This window comes from Athene noctua, chromosome 15 (genome assembly GCF_965140245.1).
Source record: "Athene noctua chromosome 15, bAthNoc1.hap1.1, whole genome shotgun sequence".
In the NCBI taxonomy this organism is placed as follows: domain Eukaryota; kingdom Metazoa; phylum Chordata; class Aves; order Strigiformes; family Strigidae; genus Athene; species Athene noctua.
The window spans coordinates 4,560,147-4,580,469 of NC_134051.1; the positions used below are offsets into that span (position 1 = coordinate 4,560,147).

Sequence of the window (20,323 nt, forward strand, 5' to 3'; positions counted from 1 at the left end):
TAACAGGAAGAAACAGCACACACAGCCTGTAACAGGCTGGAGCAGAAGACACATGCAAGCAAAGCAACTCTTGGGAATCTTACTGTAAGCAGGAGACTGTACACACCCAACACACTGCAAAGGAACAGCTAATCCCTGGAAAAATGTTAAAGGCACAGTGGTGCTTCCACCAACATCTGCACTTGGTACTTGCCAAAGTAACTCAGCCTCCCATTCATGGAACAGACAATTCCCTCGTGGCTCCCTGCTCTTTGCTTTCAGGGTGGGGAACAAAAAAAAAAAAAAAAAAAAAAAAAATAAGTACAGCTATGAATGCAAACCAGTCCATGGAAACAGTAAGTGCTTTGTGAAGCCGAAAGGTTAACCAGGTGTCTATTACAGAGGAGCTGCTCTCAAGGAAGGTCCCACACCTCCTTAGGCAGCAGCTGCTCCTGGCTGTGCTTTGTCTTGCGAGGGCTCCTCGTATTGATAGGAAGCAGCTTCCCCTTCCTGGCAAATGCGATGGGATGTGGATGGATGTGTGGTGAATATGCAGTTAATAAACACTGTCCTTCAGGAGGTAACACCCTCCTCTGCCACCCTGCTCAAATTCAGCAAGATTTGAGCTACTCCCAACTGTAATGCTACCCTTAGTGCTGTTAGAAACAGAGAAGAAAAAAAACACTTGAGCCCCATAAAAAATTCCACTGGTCCCCACATAAAATCAAGTTTCGATCTGACAGGCAAGGACCCGCTGTACAAAATCACTGAGTTTTTGTAGCTTCATGGCCACAGAGAACGATGTCACTTCAGCAGGACAACAGCAAAGGAGCAGTTTCAGCCCCACCTCGCTGATAACACACACACAAAATCAAACCAAGCTCAGACTGCGGTATATTGGCACACAGAAGGTCAGACACACCAGTACAACACGATGCCTAAAGTCTCATGCAGTAGGGAAGTCAGGAATGAAATCAGTTGCTTTATTATTTTCACATCAACAGGAAATGTAATTTGAATACAGCATTTTAAAAACTAGATTTAATCAAGTGCATTTAGAAGAGAATTCACAATTTTCTGTACACAAATACAAGTATCTTCAATAGAAATTCCCTACATAAAATTAAAACATGAGATGTGGTACAAATGAGCAACAAAAGAAAATCTCCCCCTCCCTGCAGATAGGTCCCCAGAGATGACAATATGCCTGAGAAACATCTAAACCAAAGCTCTTCTGCCGTAAACACGAGAGAACAGAGTGCAAGCATGTATTTCACTAAATGGCCACTTTGCAAAGCTACAAACCGCCCTCGTGACACCGCAGCAGCCACAGCTGGAGGGCTCATTGTTAGGAAGCATTTGCTAAAGGCGCTGGCTTAGCTTTAAGGCTCTTCCCCTACCCCTGCACCACTGCCAGGACAGAGAACTTGCTGGCAGAAGGGGTTTTTCCTCCTGCACACCTCTACCACCTCCCTGAACAACACCACAAGGTGAGGAAAATTTTGTGTTGCCACAGCTGCTCCTCCCCGATCTTGAGCAGGATGCACGTTTATTTTCCTGTCTACACTTTTAATCTGTGGGCAGATGCTGCATCATGAAGGTTACCGTGCAGCTGCCTATCACAAACCGCTGGCCAGCACAAGGCAGCAGCGGCCCCAGGACTCTGCAGCAGAGATCAAGGGCGCTCGCACGCGTGAGTGCGATGCACCGACCTGGCCCATTTTCAGTATTAGGATGGAAAGGGATGAGATGGGTGTTCTACCAACCTGCTCATTTACACTGAGGCAAATCAGGAAGAAGTCTCATCACCTGCTCCACAGGCGAGAGAATTATCACGGAGAATAGTGGAGGGCAGACGGGAAAAAAAACGCAAATTCTTCCTCCAGCACAGTCAAGTCCAGAAGAAAATGCCTGTCCACATGCCCAGCTGCTAAAACCATCCTGACAGAGGTGGGTAATTCAGGTCGTGCCTGACAAAAGGGGAGGGCCACAGCCTTTTTGTTGGTCCTCTCCCCACAAGTGTGCTTCATTTCGAGACCAAGTTTATTACCAAAAGACAAAAAGCAAGGGCTGGAATTTATTTGTTCTAAGAACCTCAACATGTTAATAGGGAAATTTTCTTTTAATATTTTTATATATACTTTTTAAAACTTTTTATATATAATTTTATATATACTTTTTATATATACTTTTAATAACCGGAATGATACCTTCAAGTCGTAAATCAGATTGCACGCTTCATAAAGTACCTTATCATCAGTTCTGTTGGGTTTGTGTTTAAAAACGTTATTACATAAAAAACTTAATAACCAGTCCATAAAATTTGTTTCATACTGTTTTAACAGGTCCAACTTGAAAGAATTTGAATACACCATAAAACATTAAAATGTATTTCCAAAGTTCTTATTGCTTTTCTGAACACCAAAGAGCCCCACGCACACTGGTTTGAAGAGCAAAGTTCTTAGATACAAGATGTCATCACTCTCATACTATTGTAAAGTACCATTAACATTTCCAGGTAACACTCAATCAGCAAGAGTAAATTTACAAACATACTGTAGTGCTTGAAATGAGGAAGCTCGCTAACACACGCAAGAAAACCTCAGCAGGAAGTACAGAAGCAAGAAGCCTACTATTGTCATAGTTTGTGCAAACTCCTGCAAACTTTTCACAGCCAGAAATTCATTAAGGGCATGATATCGCTATCTACTTTAAGAACTTGAAATTATTTTGACTTCTTTTTGGTAAGCTGTCCCTTTTTATAGAGACACGTGCACTGTGGTGGAAATAATTTATGCTGCTATTTCACTTGAATCTGAAAATTCACACTTACGTTTCAATACACTGATACAGGAACTGACCTAGGAAATACAGATAGCATGGATTCTGAGCAGTTCCTGCAGAGGAAGTCTACCCTAGGGACTCAGCTCTGAGTCCCCTGCACAATAAATACTACATAAAGCTGACACAGCAGTCTTAAGCAGGACCTAAATATTGCACGGAGCTTGTAAAGTCCTTTTGTTCTAGAGAGATTTTTAGCTAGCAGATAACACCAGAATATCAACCCGGTCAGGAAGTACCAACCAAGAATTTAAAAACACAAGTGATATCTCAGAAATCCTGTATGCTAAATAAAGCTGAATATGTTTCATTACAGATATGTCTCAAGCTATTTTCAGGACAGACAAAAGTGCACCGCAGAGATGAAGAGGTTATCTGCTTTAAGAAGTAGGTTCAGGAGAACTTATCATCATACCACTTCTGGATCCAAAGAAAATTAGCAGCCAATTTAAAACTTTTGAATTTCACCCAGTTGACACTTCATTCCACTCATCAGATGAGGTTCTTTTTCTGTCCTGCTTTAGTTTCTCTTTCTACATGGTTAGTTGAAACACAAAAATAAAATGAGAAATCTGGGCTCAGTGATTTTAGTATTTAAATTAAATGCACCTGCCTTCAGGCCTTTTATCAAAGGAACTGGATGCAAGTTTAACAAGCAGCATTGGAGATCTCAGAAATAGAGATCCAGGGGTACAGACTTGGCACAGAACACAGCATGAGTTTTCACTATCAGAACAACAGAAATGAGAATTATGATTAATCAGATGCATCTTCTAAAACATCAGGATAATGCCTGCAGATAAACATAAAATGCCACAGGGCAGCCTTCTACAACTGTGTTCAGGGCAAATGAATTCTAGTCACAGAAATAAGGAAATGCCCCTAAAATAAGGAAATGTCATAATGAAGAGGTCTCTGAGTTTGGGACAATTTCATAGGTTTCTGGCAATCCCTGTGTCAAATGTAAGGCCTCAATACCTCGGGTAATACATGTATGTAATCTTTTATCAAAATATTATTAGGCTAAGATTTTCAAATTTACTTTTAGAATTGGTTTACCTTTATTTCCACAAGCCGTAACAGTCACACACACAAGCACACATACAGTTATTGACTCGCACATCTCCCTGCAGTGACTTGACACCAGATTGAATTGGTCTCTTTGATTTCCCAAGCAGTCTCTACCGATTAATCACAACTACCATCTTTCCAACCATCTCGCCAGCGCTCATCCACACGAGAGCAGTCAAATTCAGATTTCCCCAGTTTCCTGTTCACTTCATTATGAAGAAGACACAACCACTGGGAGAAGTTATTTCTGTTGCTAGTATCGGGCTGATTTGTACGCAATCTGCAAACAGGGAAGAGGAAACAAATGTTACTTCTTTACAGTCCCCCACTTCATACCCAAAACAGGTACATAGCACACAGACAGCCAAAGTCTCCACTTCTGCTATTGCAAGATGAGTCACAAAGAGAACCCTGAAGAAAGCACACAGAGATCAGTAATTATCACAGGTCAAACCTCCACTATAAAATACTGATGGCTACAATTGGCTTGGTTTCATTCACTGCCTAGTCTTGTGAGCTGGAAAAGACACAGGAGTCAAATAGCTTACATATGATAAAAAGCAAGAAGTACTTGAATTCAACAAAACCACAAACTAAAAAAAAAAAAAAAAAAAAAAAAAAAAAAAAAAAAAAAAAAAAAAAACACAAAAAAACCAAAACCCAAAGCACAACCTTGTTTTGCCATATGATGCCTGCTAAGACAACAATTGGGTTTCAATATTTTTTTTGCATGTTCATAATCCAGAAAAAAGGAGTTGAATCTTTCGAGAAACGAGCTGACTGTAACAGGAGAAGAAAACTTTATCCAACATCACAGCACATTTCCATCTTTGCCTCTACTGCTGAGGTTGCCAATAAAGGGGATTTTCTGGGGCTGAAGAACGCTTGCCTCCGGAAAGCCACATTATTTCAAATCTCAGACTAATTCCACATCTCAGCACAAGTCCAGTTTGAACCAGAAAATCCTGAAATTGCCTCAGGGATGCCTTGGAGGCAGCACACAACCTAACATCATGAGAAAAAGTATTTATTTTTTGAGTAAGTGTATCTCTGGTTTATGCAATAATGGAAGAAACCAGTTCAGGTAGCAGCAAACCCCAAATCAGGAAGAACTGCTGATATGCAAATAGCTGCTGCAGCTCAGCATTTCACTTTAGCCCCTTCGGCAGCAGCCACCAAAAAAACCCAATGAAGCAACTCACCTTGCCCTCAGATCCTCAGCACAGTGCTCGCAGGGGTAAAACTTGGAGAAGAGGTTGATGAACTCCCTCATCTCCTTCTGCTGGGCACTGGTGGGGTGGTCAGGGTAGTACGCAGCCATGGTGTGCAGGAACGCCCAGGTGTTGCGGCCCAGCTGCTCGCTGTCGAGGGGACAGTCCGGAGGTGGCTCTTTCTCCTCTGTGACTGTCAGCTCCTGAAGCAGGAGAAAGGGTTGTGAGGGGACCCCGGTGCTTGGTGGGGAAACAGCCCCGCTGCACTCAGGTGGGAGGATGAGGTGTGGGGGAACAGGCTTCACACCCTTAGCAGGGGGCAACGGCTGAGCCCCCCTTCACACCTCTGGGGAGAAGATGGAGCCCACCTTCAGACTCCCACAGAGGGGAAACCCTGCCCATGGCCCCTTCACACCCTGAGGAGGGGGACACACGGCCCCACCACACTTGGGGGGCAGGATGGAGGGCCATTTCACAGCTCTGCAGGCCCCCCCCCCCCCCCCCCGGCTCCTGGGTGACAGGGGAGGGTCCCACCGCCCCCCCCTCCACGGGAAAGCCCGCCGCCTCACCCCGCCCGGGGCCGCCCGCCTCCTCTGCTCGCGGAGCCAGCTCTTGAAATCCGTGCAGGCTCGGCACGGCTTCTTGGGCGGCTCCTCCGCCCCGGAGCCCGCGGCACCGTGTGGAACAGCGAAAGGGAAGGCGAAAGGGCCGCTCTCGGTGCCCGGGAACGGCGAAGCACCGCGACCCGGCCGGCCCTCGCTGGGCGCCGCCATCTTGGCGCCGCGGTGCACCACGGGCCGGGGCGGCCGCCGCGGGAGGCCGCCATTTGAATCGTGCCCCGTTTCCCTCGGGCGGGAGCGTGAACCGCGGGGAGCCGGGGCCGGGGTCCCGGTCCCGGTCCCGGGAGGTGCGGGAGGGCCTCGCTGTACCCCCGGCTGGGTGCTGGCTCGAGGGACGGGGCTTTTCCTCGGCCCAGGCGTTGGCCGTTAAACACCACGCACAGAAGTACACGTTTCTGATGGGTTTTGCCAATACGGCAGTAGCCTCTGGCTTTAAATCTTGTGTTTGAGGAGAAAAGAGTGGGCTTTCCTCTCACAGCACAGTGACATGAGCCTCCTGCTAGCACTTGTTCGCCTCACATCTCTGTATATATATACATATATCTATATCTATATAGTGTGTGGCAGGGCTCGTGGGCCGGAGCAGCTCTCCTGCATAGCGAAGGGCACCTCAGCAATATCGGTGCTAAGAATCGAGCGTGATTTACAAAACAAACAAATGGATAACTCAGTTCCAACTCACGCACCTGTAGCGGAACACACTCCTATCAAATTTTACGTGTTTTAACACCTGTCACGTGCTTGTAAAACTATATTGAAGGATTTACTTATCTCCCAAGAGCGTTTGCACGTGTCACACAAGGACGGGTATGTCAAAGAAATGAGCCCTCACCTGCAGCTAAGCAGCTCAGGGGTGAAGGAGAGCCCAGGCCTTGCCCCAGGTCTCGAGTGGACATTCAGCAGCTTTCCTTTTCCTCCTGGGGAGCCACAGGCTTGCAAGCACGTGAGGACAGTGCCCCAGCTCCTGGATGATGGTCCAGCACAGCACCAGCTTCAGAGCTGGGTCTCTCACCGCTTGGAAAGGTTAATTATCTGGGGCTTGGCACAGTGCTAAAAGCAGAGATAAAGCATTTGGCCGTTTCATCCTGTAGTCCGTGGGGTGTGACTGCCTGAAGTGCACCCTGCAACCAGCCTCCAAGACAGCCACCTCGGCAAGGTCTTGGGGGTCAGAGGACAAAAAGCTGGAGTGCAGCACAGACTTGCTCTTTTCCTTCTTTTTGGCTTGACACTGTGGTGCCATTAGAAGTTTTGAGGACATAGAATGAATCTCTCACTGTGGTCAATGCACTCTAGAATGCAAATTTTGTATCCACTTCCACTTTTTACCTCTTCCTGTCCTGCAGGTCAAGTGAAAAATATGATTATTTTGTTTAATGCAAACAAAGGTATGGCCAGGATGGAGATGGACCAAAATACCATCTTAAGAAATGTATCAGCTGGCTGGGATAGGTTTTTGCCTCCCTCCCTTCCCTTCCATCCTCCTTCCCCTTCAGGCAGCATCAGCCCTTTTCATGGCCCTTCAGGCAGTTGTGACCTGGGACATTTCTCCTTAGGAGCTCCTGCCCCTACAAACAGCTGCACTTCTCCACATCCTGTTTCTTCCAACTGCTTCGTAGCCTGTTTGAAATACATCTTGAGTCTTTTGCCTGATGTTGTGCTGCTGTGTCACCAGTTCTGCAAAGACACGATTTGTATGAAAGTTGCTGGAAAAATACTGCTCATTTTCAGCTGTTATCCTCCAATATATTTAACACAGCATGGTGTAAAATGTTTAGTAGGTAATGCAGCACTTCAGAGAAATGCTTCAAAGACTCGCCTTTGAAAAGATTTCAAAACTTAGTGTACTTTCCGTGGAAATGGCTGATCTGTTTCTCAGTCTGTGTAGCACTAAGTTGACAATCTGGATCTCCATCTTTGGACCTCCTATTTACCAGTGCTCCTTTTTTTTTTTAAAAAAAAAAATAAAATATTTGCAATTTAATGAGAACATTTCTTTGCTGATATTTGTGAGGGAGGAAAGAGAGACATGAGTAACAGATAGGAACTAGTGAAATGGGTTTGTCTAAAGTTATAGAAAACTATATATCTCAATTTCACACACAAAGGAAATATCAACTAGGGGAAAGGACATTCTCTATGTTTATTTTCCTCACCCACCAATAAATGTTTAAATTATGTTGATGACCTCATTCTTTTTTTTTTTTTTTTTATTCAGGAAAAAAGGCATGCTGGTATCTGGAAGAGAGACCTGGGGAATTTCCTACAGTGCTTTATTGCTTAGCCTTCAAGAAATTAAATATGTTCAGGGATGTTTCTAAGTCAAAGCAATCTCCTTATTTGGCTGTTAACAGTCTGTTTGCTTCCTTGTGAGTGATTTCATTTATTGAGTTAGTTAAAATATAAGCATGTTTTATTTTTATTTAAAAGGAAAAAGTTCATAACCCGGAAAGAAGCTGTTGCTTACAGAGGGATTTGTGGTCAGTGTTGGTCCCCCTGCCCCTTTCCTGGTTGGCTTTAAGAGCAGAGCTGGCTCTTTAGGAAAAGGTGTTCCCAATTTTCTTTATTTGCCCTCATAGCCAGCATCATCTTGTTTCAAAGCAGTCAAGTTAAAAAACAGAGAGATGCTCAGATTCAAACCAGAGCAGGGAAATCCACTTTACTGTCTCTTAATTGAATCCAAGTGCAGAACTTAATTAATTCCATCCGAAGGAAGGAACATGGCGCAGAGCAGAGGAAGGATGCAGCAGCCTCCTGTTCTCCCTTCTGTTCTGTCCCAGCAGGAGCCTGCTGGGTGCCCCGTGGAGGGTCCCCATGGGTGCCGGTGTTCAGCCACGCATCCCTCACCAGGACTGTGCCACACTGGAGCATCCCTGCTGTGTCCTTGCACCACTGCTGCCCCCTCGGCTCCGAGCCTGAGGGTGCTCAGACTGGGCAGAGAAGCTGCAGCACGCGTGGGCAACACGTGAGCTCGGGGGGGACGGTGCTCTGAGGCTGAAGAAGGCCGTGGTGAGCCCCAAAAGCCGCTTAATCCGTGCCTAGAATAGGGTAATGTGAAGGACAGCGATGACAGTCATTACCAGGAAGCGTTAGTAGAACCTGCACTTGAGAAAATGAAAAGGGTGTGTTTGCCTTTCTCAGAGGAAGACCGCTGTTTGATGTTCTGCTCTTATCTCTGGCACTTGCTAAACAAGAGCTTGGGAACTGGCAGCTGAAGGCAGGTGTGCGGGGAAGGAAGAAGAAATGGGCTGGCAACGGGAGATGACCTGTTATTTGAGGCCAGATCAAGAGGTATTCCTCTGCTCGCTCTCTGGTGCGAGGGCAGCAGCTGGGGCTGGACCCCCCCGGGGCTGAACACCCCCTGGAGACCTGCTACATCGCAGCCAGAAAGGCGAGTCAGGATGGGCAAAATACCTGGCACAGGCATCCCCCCCCAGTGGACATTGGGTGAGGACAAAGGCCTGAGCTTAAATACAGCTCCTGAGCAAAGGAGGGGAACCCCAAGGATGGGGAACCCCAAGGAGGAGTGATCCCAAGGAGGAGGAATCGCAAGGAGGCTTCACACAGCTCTTTTCCCTGCAGCCTGACCCCAGGCTGCTAATTTTCAGAGCTAACTGGCTTAGAGAGGCCAAAAGTCTTGCTGTTTTCTGCATAGCCCACTTTCTGGGGTGCAGCAGGATTGTATGGGAATGTAATAGCCTGCAGGGCCAGAGAGTCTGGACTGCCTGCTGGCATGCATTTCTGTTACTGCAATAAAAAGTTAGATTTTGACCAGAGAACAACCAATAATATTCTCAAAGCCTTGTGCTTTATTTGGGAACCCAAAACCCACTGACTTCTCATTAATTTATTTAAAGTTCTTGGAAAATTTTACCCTATACCTCTCAGGATTCTTACCATGTTTTTTGTGATGGTTTTGTAGGTAGTTCCAGTTGAATGTAACTGTTGTCCTCTCCAGGGGAATACACCTGCAGGAAGCTGACATGTATTTACATGCAAGGATGGGAGCCTAAAGTCCAACCAGTTACAGAGTGAGCATCAGAAATTAGTCATGCAGTTGTTTGTGAAATTACAGTCAACTAGGAAATAGCAGCAGAAAAAAAAAAATGTTTATTTCCAGGTAAGTGAATCATATTGAACAGTTTTGCTTGTCTACAACATCACTGCAAAATTTCCAAAGGCATGAATTTATCACCCAATTACCAGGAAGGACCCTGCTGCCGTACAGACACGCTTCACTCCACTAAATGGGTGAGACACCGATCTCAGTTCAGATCCATCCAGAACTACTAAAATCTGTTCAAACAGTCAGAGGTATAAGGCTTCGCACAGAGTATACCAAGCCTCTGTCTTGCTCAAATCTGGGGGTCTACACCCAGTGAGTGCAGTATGTTATTTTAAAATTTGTGCTGGTTTTATGTGTGGATCCTTTTGCTAATTAAACTGAGAATTCAGAAGCAGTGGTGTATATATTTGCAATGGCAGGGATAGGGAGAAAACCAAATTGTTTTCTGCAAGTTGGTACAGCCAGTCCTCTGATGCTGGTGTCGTGCTCCAGTCTGTCTCCTACATCCCAGACTCTCTCTGAGCATCCATGGAACCTGTTAATGCATTCTGAGCACAAACACAGCAAAATTGGGGTTTTCCTTCTGTGCTCTTGAAGAATAAAGCACAAAATCTTCAGCAAGCAGCTCCCGTTCCTCTTGGTTTTGCAAAAGGAGACTGGCCCAACTGCCCTCTGCGAACGCCAGCAGAGTTCAGGGTGGGCTTCAGAGGCAGCCCTTGTTTTAGTAAGAAGATGCTATTTGAAGTTCATTTTAAAATGTAGCATGCTGTTTCCCATGTGGATTTTGAGGGTCTTTCCTTACCAGATACTCCCATTTTTGTCTCCTAAAAATTAATGACCCTGTTGTTACGAGATCTGTGCTTTTTAAATCACTTGTCCCATACAGGACAGGTTCATCTGGTGATTCCCGTCTTTTTCCTCATCCTTATGCAGCTCTCCCTGATTTTGGGGCAATCCCTTTTTCTAGAAGTAGGTCAAAGCAGGTAGATAGTAGTAAGTCCAATCAGTGGTAGAGGAAGAGATTTTTCTCAGATAACAATTGCTAGATAATGTGTTGAATCATTAAGAATTAAACATTAATGAAACAACGGTTCTCCTTCCATGTTACTCTTCTCCTCACCAGACTTTTGATTGAAGATTAAATATTGTTTTCCCCGTTTTATAAAGGGGGTAAGGAACACAATGGTCTTGTCTTCACTCTGAAATAAAGGTGAACTTTTAACTTGGGCTACCAGTGCCAGTGGAAACCCCAGGAGAGATAAAGCACTTTGCATATTCTGCTTATCGGTGGCAGTGGGGAATGAGGAAAGGGTAAGAAAAGGATGATCAGATCTCAGACTAATCTGGGAGGAATGCAGTGGTCTTGCCTCTGATCAGACCGTACCATATTTACCATGAAGTAAGAATAGATTTTGCCCAAGAGAGTATTTCTACATGTCCGGTGGTGCTTGTTTCCACACAGGTTGTGTTGCTGCGATTTTCCCCTGACAGATTTCGTGCGGGGCAGGCTGTGCACTTGGAAACTCAACCCTGCCTTCCGTCTCCTTCAGGCCCCGTAGCTGTGTCCCAACATATACATACACTGCATTGGCCTTGCACCACACCCCGCATTCATCAAACACCTTTTTTTCTTTTTTTCTATAGGAAACGATGCAGGAAACTTTCTCTTGCAGTGGCTTAAGTTATATTCTCATCCTTCCTGTAAGTTTTCTTCCTGAATCATGCTTTTTTCCTTTTCACAACCTTAGGAAAACATGCTACTTTTACAAAGGAGCTATGAAACTATTGCCACAAGTGCTTGGTAAACAGGGGCCTGTCCAGCGTGCCCCAGGCAGCAAGCAAACCTGCACCAGGCAGCTTTCTCCCTGCGCTGAGCAGCTGGAATCCAAGGGCATTTCAAGGAGAATTTGCTCTGTTGCTTTCACCCCTCTCAGCCAGCTAGTGCTTGGTTTGAGGGAGTTTGATGCAATGCTGTGATTTTATACCAGCTGTAAGGCTGAGGCCACGCTGCAGTGACCTGGGGAGGGACAGGACCCCCCTGTGCTCAGCTCCGATCTCCTGCATGTGAGCAATAACCAGGGACAAGTCCATTGCAGGAGACTGTGGATTAAAAGGTGTGGGACTCACGCTGAGGTGGGAAGGTGGCAGAGGAAAGCAGGCAGGCATGGAGCACAGAGGAACAAAAATGCCCGCGGAAGCCAGCCCCTCTCAGTGTGCTGGCTCACAAGCCACGGCGATCATGTGCAGTTTCCTTATGTAAAAGGCAGATCAATGCCTTACAGAAAACAAGCACTGTCTTTTCCCAGCACTGCTGTAGGAGGCTTTGCTGGCTGGACTGTTTCTAAGACAGCTCAGGTAGCAGCACTTCAAAATTACTTTTTCTTCCTTCCAGCAAACGCTGCCTTACCAGTCTGAGCTGGTGGAGAACAGAGCAACACACTCAGCCTTAATGGCTCTTCAGTCTCTAGCAGGAGAAAAGTGTTACAAGCTGCAGCAGTTCACTGTGATCCAAATGAAAACTGGGCTTGCAGGTATTGCAAAATTCATTCTTGGTGCTGTGCAGACACTGCAAGTTCATTACTGGGAAAGGAAGGTCCTGCACACAGCCCTGGTGCAGATACCAACCGCCCAGCTCCTGTTAGTGTCCCCACAGTGCCCGTTACCACAGCTCTTCCATGCTTGAGCCCTAACTCTTTAAAATTTTTTCAATCTGCCCTTGAGGAGTCAGTGAGCCCCCTGCACTGAAGATGGACGTGCATCTTCTGAAGCTCCTGCAATGCAGCCACTTCGGGGCATGGAGACGTGCCGCGCTTCTGCGTGCGCTCAAAGGATTTCTGAATTGGATTCCACTGGCCACTGAAAAATGCTTTAGTGCCTGCAGCAGCTGCTGAAATTAGGAGGAAATGAAATACCTTCTTCTGGATTAGATATTGCAAAATCTCTCATCCCAGCCTGTGTGAAAGTTCAACTGCTTCCTTTGTTTATGAGGTGAAGGATATTTTTGTCAACTGCAGTGTCTGATTCTTTTTTTTTTTTTTTTAAATAAGAATCTGTTTATTTATTGGAAGTCTAAAACCTCTTTGAACTTTTAAAATCAGCTTTTAGCAGCTGGGCTTTTCATTAAAGGTGCTGATAGGTCATGTGTTATCACAGGTGACCTTCAAGAACAGTAAAGGGCAGGTTTTGATCCTGAGGTGATGGTGGGAAAAGATGAAGTTCTACTGGCGTCGTTCCAGGCAAGGCCCCCCCTTGGCTGTGCCCACGGCTCCTTTCCATATCTCTTTCTTGCAGCCGTAGTATCTCAAGGTTGGTTTGAGGACTTTTTCTCTCTTTGCCTTTCCCTGGTGAGTTTGCAACAGGTCAGTGAGTCTGACCTCTAGTAATTCCTCCTGTTTTGGGCATAGAAGTGCCTGATTTAGAGTCCCACACATCTGCAGCTTTGAAATGTACAGGTCACTAACTGGCCCAGACCTGACTTCTGTACGTGGTAAAGGATGTTCATAGCATGGTTCCTTCTCTTTTTCATATGTGTGTGTTTGTGACAAGGCCATTGCTTGTTAGACTTGTCAAATGGCTGTGGTGGAGCTGGTGAAGCACTGCCCTTGGCTGCCCCCGAGCACCCAGGCACTCAAACTCTGCTTCTGGCTCTTGCTGGATGCAGTGAAGGACTGGTCCAGGCACTTTTCCTGCTCGCTCTACTCTGGTTAAACACACCAGATTAAGTTATTCCTCATCTGTACTGAAATGAAAACCAGACCCTCAGTGTTTATTTGTCACAAATATTTTGCACTCAGTGGGGGGAAGCTGGTCTTGTAATGGCAATAGTGGCAGGGGCAGCCCGGGTGGCCAGGGGGACTCCCTGAAGCCACTGGATGACTTACCCCGTCCCTCAGACTCTGGACTCTTTAGGGTGGATCTCTGGTGTGACTCCCTGTGACTATACCTCAGTCACTGTCTGTGACACAAACAGTATTTCATGTACCCAGAGCAGCTGCTTCGGGGTGGCACTGATGTTCCTCAAGTGGTGGGAGGCAGAGCTCCACCTTTGCCAGGCGTGCTTGGAGCTGGCTGCAAAACAACTGCAGTTATTACTTGTGTTTCTTCAGTCTTGTCAAATCTGGAAAGTCCGCTCCTATATATTATTTGCTAATTTATGATCTTTTGTACCTTCTAAAACAACCAAAGAAAAAAGTAACTGCTGTCCTCAAAAACTATGTAAATACTGATGATGAAATAGCAGCACCCAGCAATACTTCCCCCAGTTTTACTTTTTTCAGGCAGACCACACCTACCCTTCAGTTAATCATTACACATAAGGAGGTACCAATTTATGGCAGGACAATATGGAAGTAGTAGAAAATGCAAAGTAAACTTGACAATGTCGGGAAGAGGGTGTTTTGGTTTGTTGTTTTGCAAAGGTGATGCAGTAATGCTGCTGAGGAGCACTTGTGCTGACCCAGAGGCCATCTGGCACGGCCCTTCCTCTGGTTTCACAGGTAACGTCACTTCAGACTAATATGACGTGACTCATTAACTCAATGTCTTGAACAGACAGTTTCTTGACATCAAACTTGTCAACAACACAGCAGTGATACTGCAGAGCCCTGAACTGAGCTCTCTGGGATGACACCAGAAACCTTGTTATCTCTGAGTAGTGCCTGGCCATTCTTCCCACCTCTGCTCTCCATTGCAGTGACCTTTGCTTCTGCAATACGCTTTCTCAGTAACTAATTATTGAGGTTTGAGTAGTTTTGCTCATACTTCACTTTATCTGAGATCCCTGTCCCCAGCCAATCTTCCCCAGAAAATGGACTCTCCAAACCGCACAACTGGCCCTTCACCCTCAGGTGACTTCCAAACCTTCATCATTTCACCCTCCTGTTGTGACATCTGGTCATATGTTTTCCATGTCCCCCTTCTGCCTGAATTTCCTGAAAATGGTGAAATCTGGCAAAGTTTTTGGAACTAGCAATTGCCAAAACCAAGACTGTTTCCTACTGTCCTTGTTTTCACTGACACCTGATGAGCGACGTGCTGTCTGAACCTCGCCTGGCCATCTCCTGTGTGTACAGACATTGCAACTTCTCAAAGATCTTAATTGTCTTTGGCTTCTCCCATTCATGTTTAACATTTTACACTCTCAGAAATACATCGTGTTTCATGTTTGCTCTGAGACAGGAAACCAATCAAATGTGCTTGATCGAGAGTCTTGGTTCCCGCTGTTTCTGAGCACCGCATAAGAGCCGTGTAACAGCGAGCTCGGCCGCGGCTGGGCAGCCGAGGAGAAGCCTGCGAGCGTGGGAATGATGACAGGGACTCGGTGAAGGGTTTTGCCACCTTGGAGAGTGGCAGCTTCTAGATAAACACGGTCATAAACAGAATAAACTCACTGGATTAACTGATTTTTTTCTCTCTCTGTAAAAACCTTACTTTTTGAACCAGGTAGATTTAACAGCACGTGCTTTTGCTGGACCCTTTGTGATCCCTCAGGGATGGAGGGTCTGATTCCGGGGCTGTTGAGGGCAGTGAGCTGCTTTGTATCACCTCTCCTCAGGGCAGCTCCTGTCTGGCTTCACGAGCCAGGAAATGCCCAGGAGATGCCGTTGAAGGGGTTTTCCCACCAGGACTGAAGTGTTGTCTGTATAACTTTCCTTTCCCTATAGAGGACAGATATCCAGCAGCAAAAGATTGAACTGCAACAAAAGCACCTCCCCCAGAAACTGCTGTCCTGCTGCGCAGGAGCAGCCTCACATGCTCATGAAACTCAAACCAAGGCCCTGCTCACTGTATTTTCTGGCCATCCAGAAGAAATCTTGTTCAGCCTCTTATTCAGATTCTGGGGGGATTCTGGGGAGATGAAAAGTCATCCACAGCTGCTGCTGAGGGTTTGATACACCAGGTGTGACTGGAAAATGAAAGGGAAGGCAGCACTGAGCCCCTCAATTTGGGCTCCAATAACGAGAATGATTCAATTTAGACTTCATCAAAGAAGAGGGGGAGGGAGGCTGGAGGAGGCGGTTTGATCACAGGGATGCCCTTCAGCCAAATCATACCCTGAGGCACACAGAAGGCAGCGGCTCAGTGAAAGGACAGGCTGGAATTACGGGTCTTGCAGTGCCTCTGAGCAGGGGGAGCTGGGCCAAGGGAAGAGCTGCTGGTCGCCCTGGTGGGGTGTGGACACCTGGCTTGGTGCAGGATAGAGCACCCAGCACCTGCAGCTGAGTCTCCATCGTCTATTTACACTTGAGCAGCTTTGGGACTTTTTCAGTTACACCCTGCGAGATGGGTTAATCCTTTGTTCCAACAACATTGGCATCAGCATCTTCCACGAATTTCTGAGAGCGCACAAATATTGATAGAGCTACCAGAAACACATTTAAAGTGAAGCATCTTAGCAGGTGGGAAAAAGCAGTAAAGAGAAGATTTGTACCAGCTAGCACACACACCGAGTGGTGCCTGATGTGTGCTTTACACCGAGCCATGTTAATCAGGTTTTGGGCCTGGTGTGAGCGCAGCCCGAGCTCAAGCAGCTCGGACAAGCAGGAACATGTGCTAAAGCCATAACCACAACAGGTCTGTCCCTGGAAATGCACTTCAGATCACAGGAGGTGTTGCTGCCCTGGTGGCCTCCCCGACACCCAGGGCTGATAAACGGACCCAGTCTCACCTGCTGCATTATTCTAGGAAGGATGTGATAAGATCAGCTGCTTCTCCTCCCCACCTCTCCAAACTACGCCCCTGCCATCTGCCCCTGGGTGTATGTGCATGCTAAAAGCAGGGGGGCAGGTAAAAGGCAAGAGGTAGTTTGCAAAATTACGGAATTTCTGCCAGCGTCCCTGGGCGGAGGAGGAAGAGCGGGAACTCCTGCGCCCTGCCTCCCGCGGCAGCATATTTAACCGGGAAGTCGAGCCTGGAGCTGCACCTCTGCCCCGGGGAGTGAGGAGCAGGCTGAGGGAAGATGAGCTGCAGCAGGTACCCAGTGAATGTGAAGGCTGTTGGCTTGATGCAATGCAGAAAGCAGAAGGTACTTAAATGGGTTTTTTGTTGGATTTTTTTTTTTCTCTTTAAATATTTACAAACCGGGAAACTAGAGGGCTTTTTGAGTTATTCTTACAGGGGTATGTTTACTCATTTCTCTGCAGTATTGGGATCAGAGCCTTGTGATCTAGGAGGGGGGGGGTCTTAGACTTGTTTTTTTAATGGGCTTAATATCATAAGAAAATGGTTATCTTGGATTCTGCTGTCTTTCTGTTCACAGTGTCATAAAAATCTTCTGGTTTTAATGATTACCCATTTGGGGCCCTAAAATTAAGGAAATATTTTTATAGGTCTAACATTTAATTTCATTTTTTAATGTGACAGTTTTGCAGCCTGAAGCCAGAATTAAACCACAGGTCCTAGAAAATGCTGATTGTCGAAAGCATCCAATACTGAACATTGTAATTTTAAAAAAGGCACTTTTTGCTTTTATTTTTCCAGAACTACATGATATTTGTGTCTTGGTCAGATCAGAACAACATTCTCATCTACCGGACATTTGAAGACTTTAAGAGATTCCATGTAAGTATCCCCCTGAAAACAGGATTCCTGTCCTGGGGAGGGGGAAGGAGCCCAGCTGTGTGCCGGGGCTGCAAAGCACCACTGTTCTCTCCTCTTCCTTGCTTTTAGAAAGAGCTGAAGAGAAAATTCCCCATCGAGGGTGGGTCGCTCAGGAGATCTGACCGGACAATACCCAGGTTTAAAGGTAAAGAGAACAAATCTCTAACAGCCCAAACACAACAGCACTATCAGGGACATTCATAACTGATGACAGACTTCAGTCCTTCCTCTGGAACAGATTAACAGCTTGCTGCTGCTCGTGGCCCAGTACTGCTGGGTTTATTAATGCACTTGGGTCTATTACTGACTGTAAATAACCCAGAATGACTTAAACAGAGAATTGTACTTGGTAAATTTATATTACACTTTAAATACTGGCCCAGAGTTCCTTGCAACATTTCAATGTGAACAAAGATAAAATTTAGGTATTGAAAACTTGTATCAGGTGCTATTAAAAATGATAAGGAAGCAGAAGCAGCTGCTGTTTCCTCTTCTGACAGTTTGGGCTTGTGTGTGGAAAGGGTGGCAGGTGAGGGCACTCTCCTCTTCAGGCAAAAGATGCTGCTCTCAGGGCATCCAGACCTGTTGTTTTACACCAGCTTTGCTCATGTTATTTTAAAGATGCAAATGTGAAGCAGAGGAAGAGGGGGAAGCTGAACAGGTGCCTGGAGATACTGAAACTGCTGGAAACTTACTCCCAGGAGCTGCTGAAAATGGATGCTAAAATATCCCAGGGTGAAGATGTGATTCAGTTTTTCAAGGCACAGACCCAAGACCTAGATCCCTCCTTTCCTGAAAACAGGTACAAAATCACATTTGTATTTTTTGTTTGTATGCATCTTCATGAAACAGAAATGTGACAGAATATGGGTAGAAGAGAAACAAAAGTTACATACTGGGGTGGCAGAGCAGGGAAGTTCTATTGAATGCTTTAATGCACGTTTATGTTGTTTCTGATGCCTAAGCTTTTCTTAGCCTACTACATAGATGATTTTACCAAAATTAATACTAAACTCAACCTTCCACGGGAGTTTTCAGTAAACCAGTATTAAACTTTACTTTTCAGTGTTGTGATAATGCCATCAGAAATTGGAGGGGAAAAGAAAAACCCAGCACAGCAGAAGCTCTCCTCTATCACACATCCCCAGGTGTCCCAGAGCTACAGGTGCATCGAGACCTTTGAAACCAAAGACACAAAGAACAAGACTTTCAAAGTGGATAAGAAGGAAATTATTGAAGTGTTAATCAAGGACATGACTGGTATGTTTGATAGGGATTTTTTGGTTTCAGAGCGGGATGGTGTAAGATTAATTCACGGCTTGGCAAATGCCAAGTCAGGAGCACCCTGGCTGCGGGTGGGTGTTTGTGCCTGTGCTGTGCTCACCCGGATCAACACAGGAGGAAGGAAAAAAGTATCAGCATGGCACTGGCTAGGCTCTGCAGAATGTCCCTCCTGTTTCTTGTGTATTATGGTTGTCTACTTGCAGGCTGTTAAAAACCTTTTTTTGGCTGTTTGCTGCAGGATGGTGGCTAGTGGAAAACGCAGACAAGCAGATAGCCTGGTTCCCAGCCTCATATCTGGAAGAGATTGATGTCCACAAGGACATCCAGAGTGCCTTGAGCTCAGACAAGGAGGGTAAGACTGGTTTTGGCTCCCTAGGACACCATGTTCCCCCTTCAGAAAAAAAAAAAAAAAAATTCTGCAAAAATCCTGCCACTTCGACCACAACTTGGAGCCCCTGCCTGGAGCTCTGACTTCTGATCAGCTGTGGGTCTCCTGGCAGTTCCATCACTCACAGGAGTGATACTTGTCCTGCAGCTACCTTGTCCCCAGGGCTGCGGAGCTGCTCTGTCCCATTTTATCCTCAAGGCAAAATCTGACGTCCCCCTCCTCTCTGCAGGCAGCCTTTACTTTGTGGCACGGGCCTACGAGTCGCAGAAGGCAGACGAGATCTCGCTGAACAACGGCGTCGTTGTGGAGGTGATCAGGAAATCCGATGACGGCTGGTGGCTGATCCGGTGAGGCGGCTTTTCCGAGGGGGCCAGTTCCCTACTGCGGGTGCATCCTGCCTGCTCGGGGCGCGGAGGGGCTCCCCCAAGTTGACTGCCCTCACCTAGGGAGGGTTTTCCCCTTCCTCGTGCCCTGTGCACTGGGCTGAGTCCCCACTTGCTTCCCCTGGGCGCTCTGCTCCCTCCCCACGCTCTGAAGCTGGGAGAAGGGCTCGTTTCAGCGTCTCTTTCCCTCCATCCCCCTCAGATACAACGGCAGAACCGGCTACATGCCCTCCATGTGCCTCCAGCCCTACAAGAACCCTCACCACAAGCTCCAGACCATCATGAGCTGCGGGCTCAACGTCTCCACGCCGAACCTCTGCTCCTCCCTGCTGGTTGCCCAGCCCCGGGCTGAGGCTGCAGCACACTGCAGGGTGCAGGTTTGCTCCTCCCTCGACCAGACTGAGGAGGACGTGAGCTCCTCAAGAAGCAGATCAAGGTCTCTGCCCAGGGCCAGCTCCACCCCAGACCTGGAGTCAGACAGCTTGTCCCTCAGCTCAGGGAGCAGCAGTGAGCGGGATGGCCGCCTCAGCTGGAAGCCCGATTTGTCAAGATCTCTGCCCGAAGTTGAGCAGGCCAGGAGCTCTCCCCTGGGCCATGCAGCAGCCACGCACGGCAACAAGTCTCCCCGCCTCACCCACGAGGACAGAAATGATTCCGGTTTTGTGGAATCATCTACAGCTGATTTAAATTACTCCCTCACTGACCCCGACTTGGCTGCTTGTGCCCCCAAGGTGCCTGTGCGTCCCTCAGCCCACGAGATCCTCCAGAAGTGCAGCACCGTCACGAAGCGAGCCGTGCAGCAGTCTTCCTCCCGGCCAGCACTCCAGGCTCTTCTTCCTCTCCCCAGCACACACTAGTGCCCTCAGGGTGGGGGCACACACCCA

At 46.9% G+C, this 20,323-nt stretch overlaps 2 protein-coding genes across 2 annotated transcripts; one reads left to right on the top strand and one right to left on the bottom strand.

The window, feature by feature from the left end:
- Nucleotides 1-941: 941 nt before the first annotated feature.
- Nucleotides 942-5,876, bottom strand: GFER (growth factor, augmenter of liver regeneration). Its single transcript, XM_074919679.1, has 3 exons — nucleotides 5,672-5,876; nucleotides 5,094-5,305; nucleotides 942-4,171 (listed from the first exon to the last, which is right to left on the bottom strand). The coding sequence occupies exons 1-3, from the start codon at nucleotides 5,873-5,875 to the stop codon at nucleotides 4,009-4,011; spliced, it is 579 nt and encodes a 192-aa protein (XP_074775780.1). The 5' UTR covers nucleotide 5,876; the 3' UTR covers nucleotides 942-4,008.
- An 11,379-nt stretch (nucleotides 5,877-17,255) lies between these two features.
- NOXO1 (NADPH oxidase organizer 1) lies at nucleotides 17,256-20,296 on the top strand. Its single transcript, XM_074919696.1, has 7 exons — nucleotides 17,256-17,345; nucleotides 17,454-17,529; nucleotides 18,006-18,186; nucleotides 18,451-18,644; nucleotides 18,907-19,020; nucleotides 19,286-19,403; nucleotides 19,642-20,296. Exons 1-7 carry the CDS (start codon nucleotides 17,271-17,273, stop codon nucleotides 20,294-20,296), a joined length of 1,413 nt encoding a protein of 470 aa, XP_074775797.1. The 5' UTR covers nucleotides 17,256-17,270.
- The last annotated feature ends 27 nt before the right edge of the window (nucleotides 20,297-20,323 follow it).

Bases quoted from the DNA above. Each gene is read 5' to 3' on its own strand.
- GFER (XM_074919679.1), bottom strand. From the start codon at position 5,875: ATGGCGGCGCCCAGCGAGGGCCGGCCGGGTCGCGGTGCTTCGCCGTTC. The intron at 5,306-5,671 runs GTGAGGCGGCGG...CTCCTGCTTCAG, and splicing joins GGCGGGCGGCCCCGGGCGGG to GAGCTGACAGTCACAGAGGA. The intron at 4,172-5,093 runs GTGAGTTGCTTC...CCCTGTTTGCAG, and splicing joins GCTGAGGATCTGAGGGCAAG to ATTGCGTACAAATCAGCCCG.
- NOXO1 (XM_074919696.1), top strand. From the start codon at position 17,271: ATGATATTTGTGTCTTGGTCAGATCAGAACAACATTCTCATCTACCGG. The intron at 18,187-18,450 runs GTACAAAATCAC...TTTACTTTTCAG, and splicing joins CCCTCCTTTCCTGAAAACAG to TGTTGTGATAATGCCATCAG. The intron at 19,021-19,285 runs GTAAGACTGGTT...TCCTCTCTGCAG, and splicing joins CTTGAGCTCAGACAAGGAGG to GCAGCCTTTACTTTGTGGCA.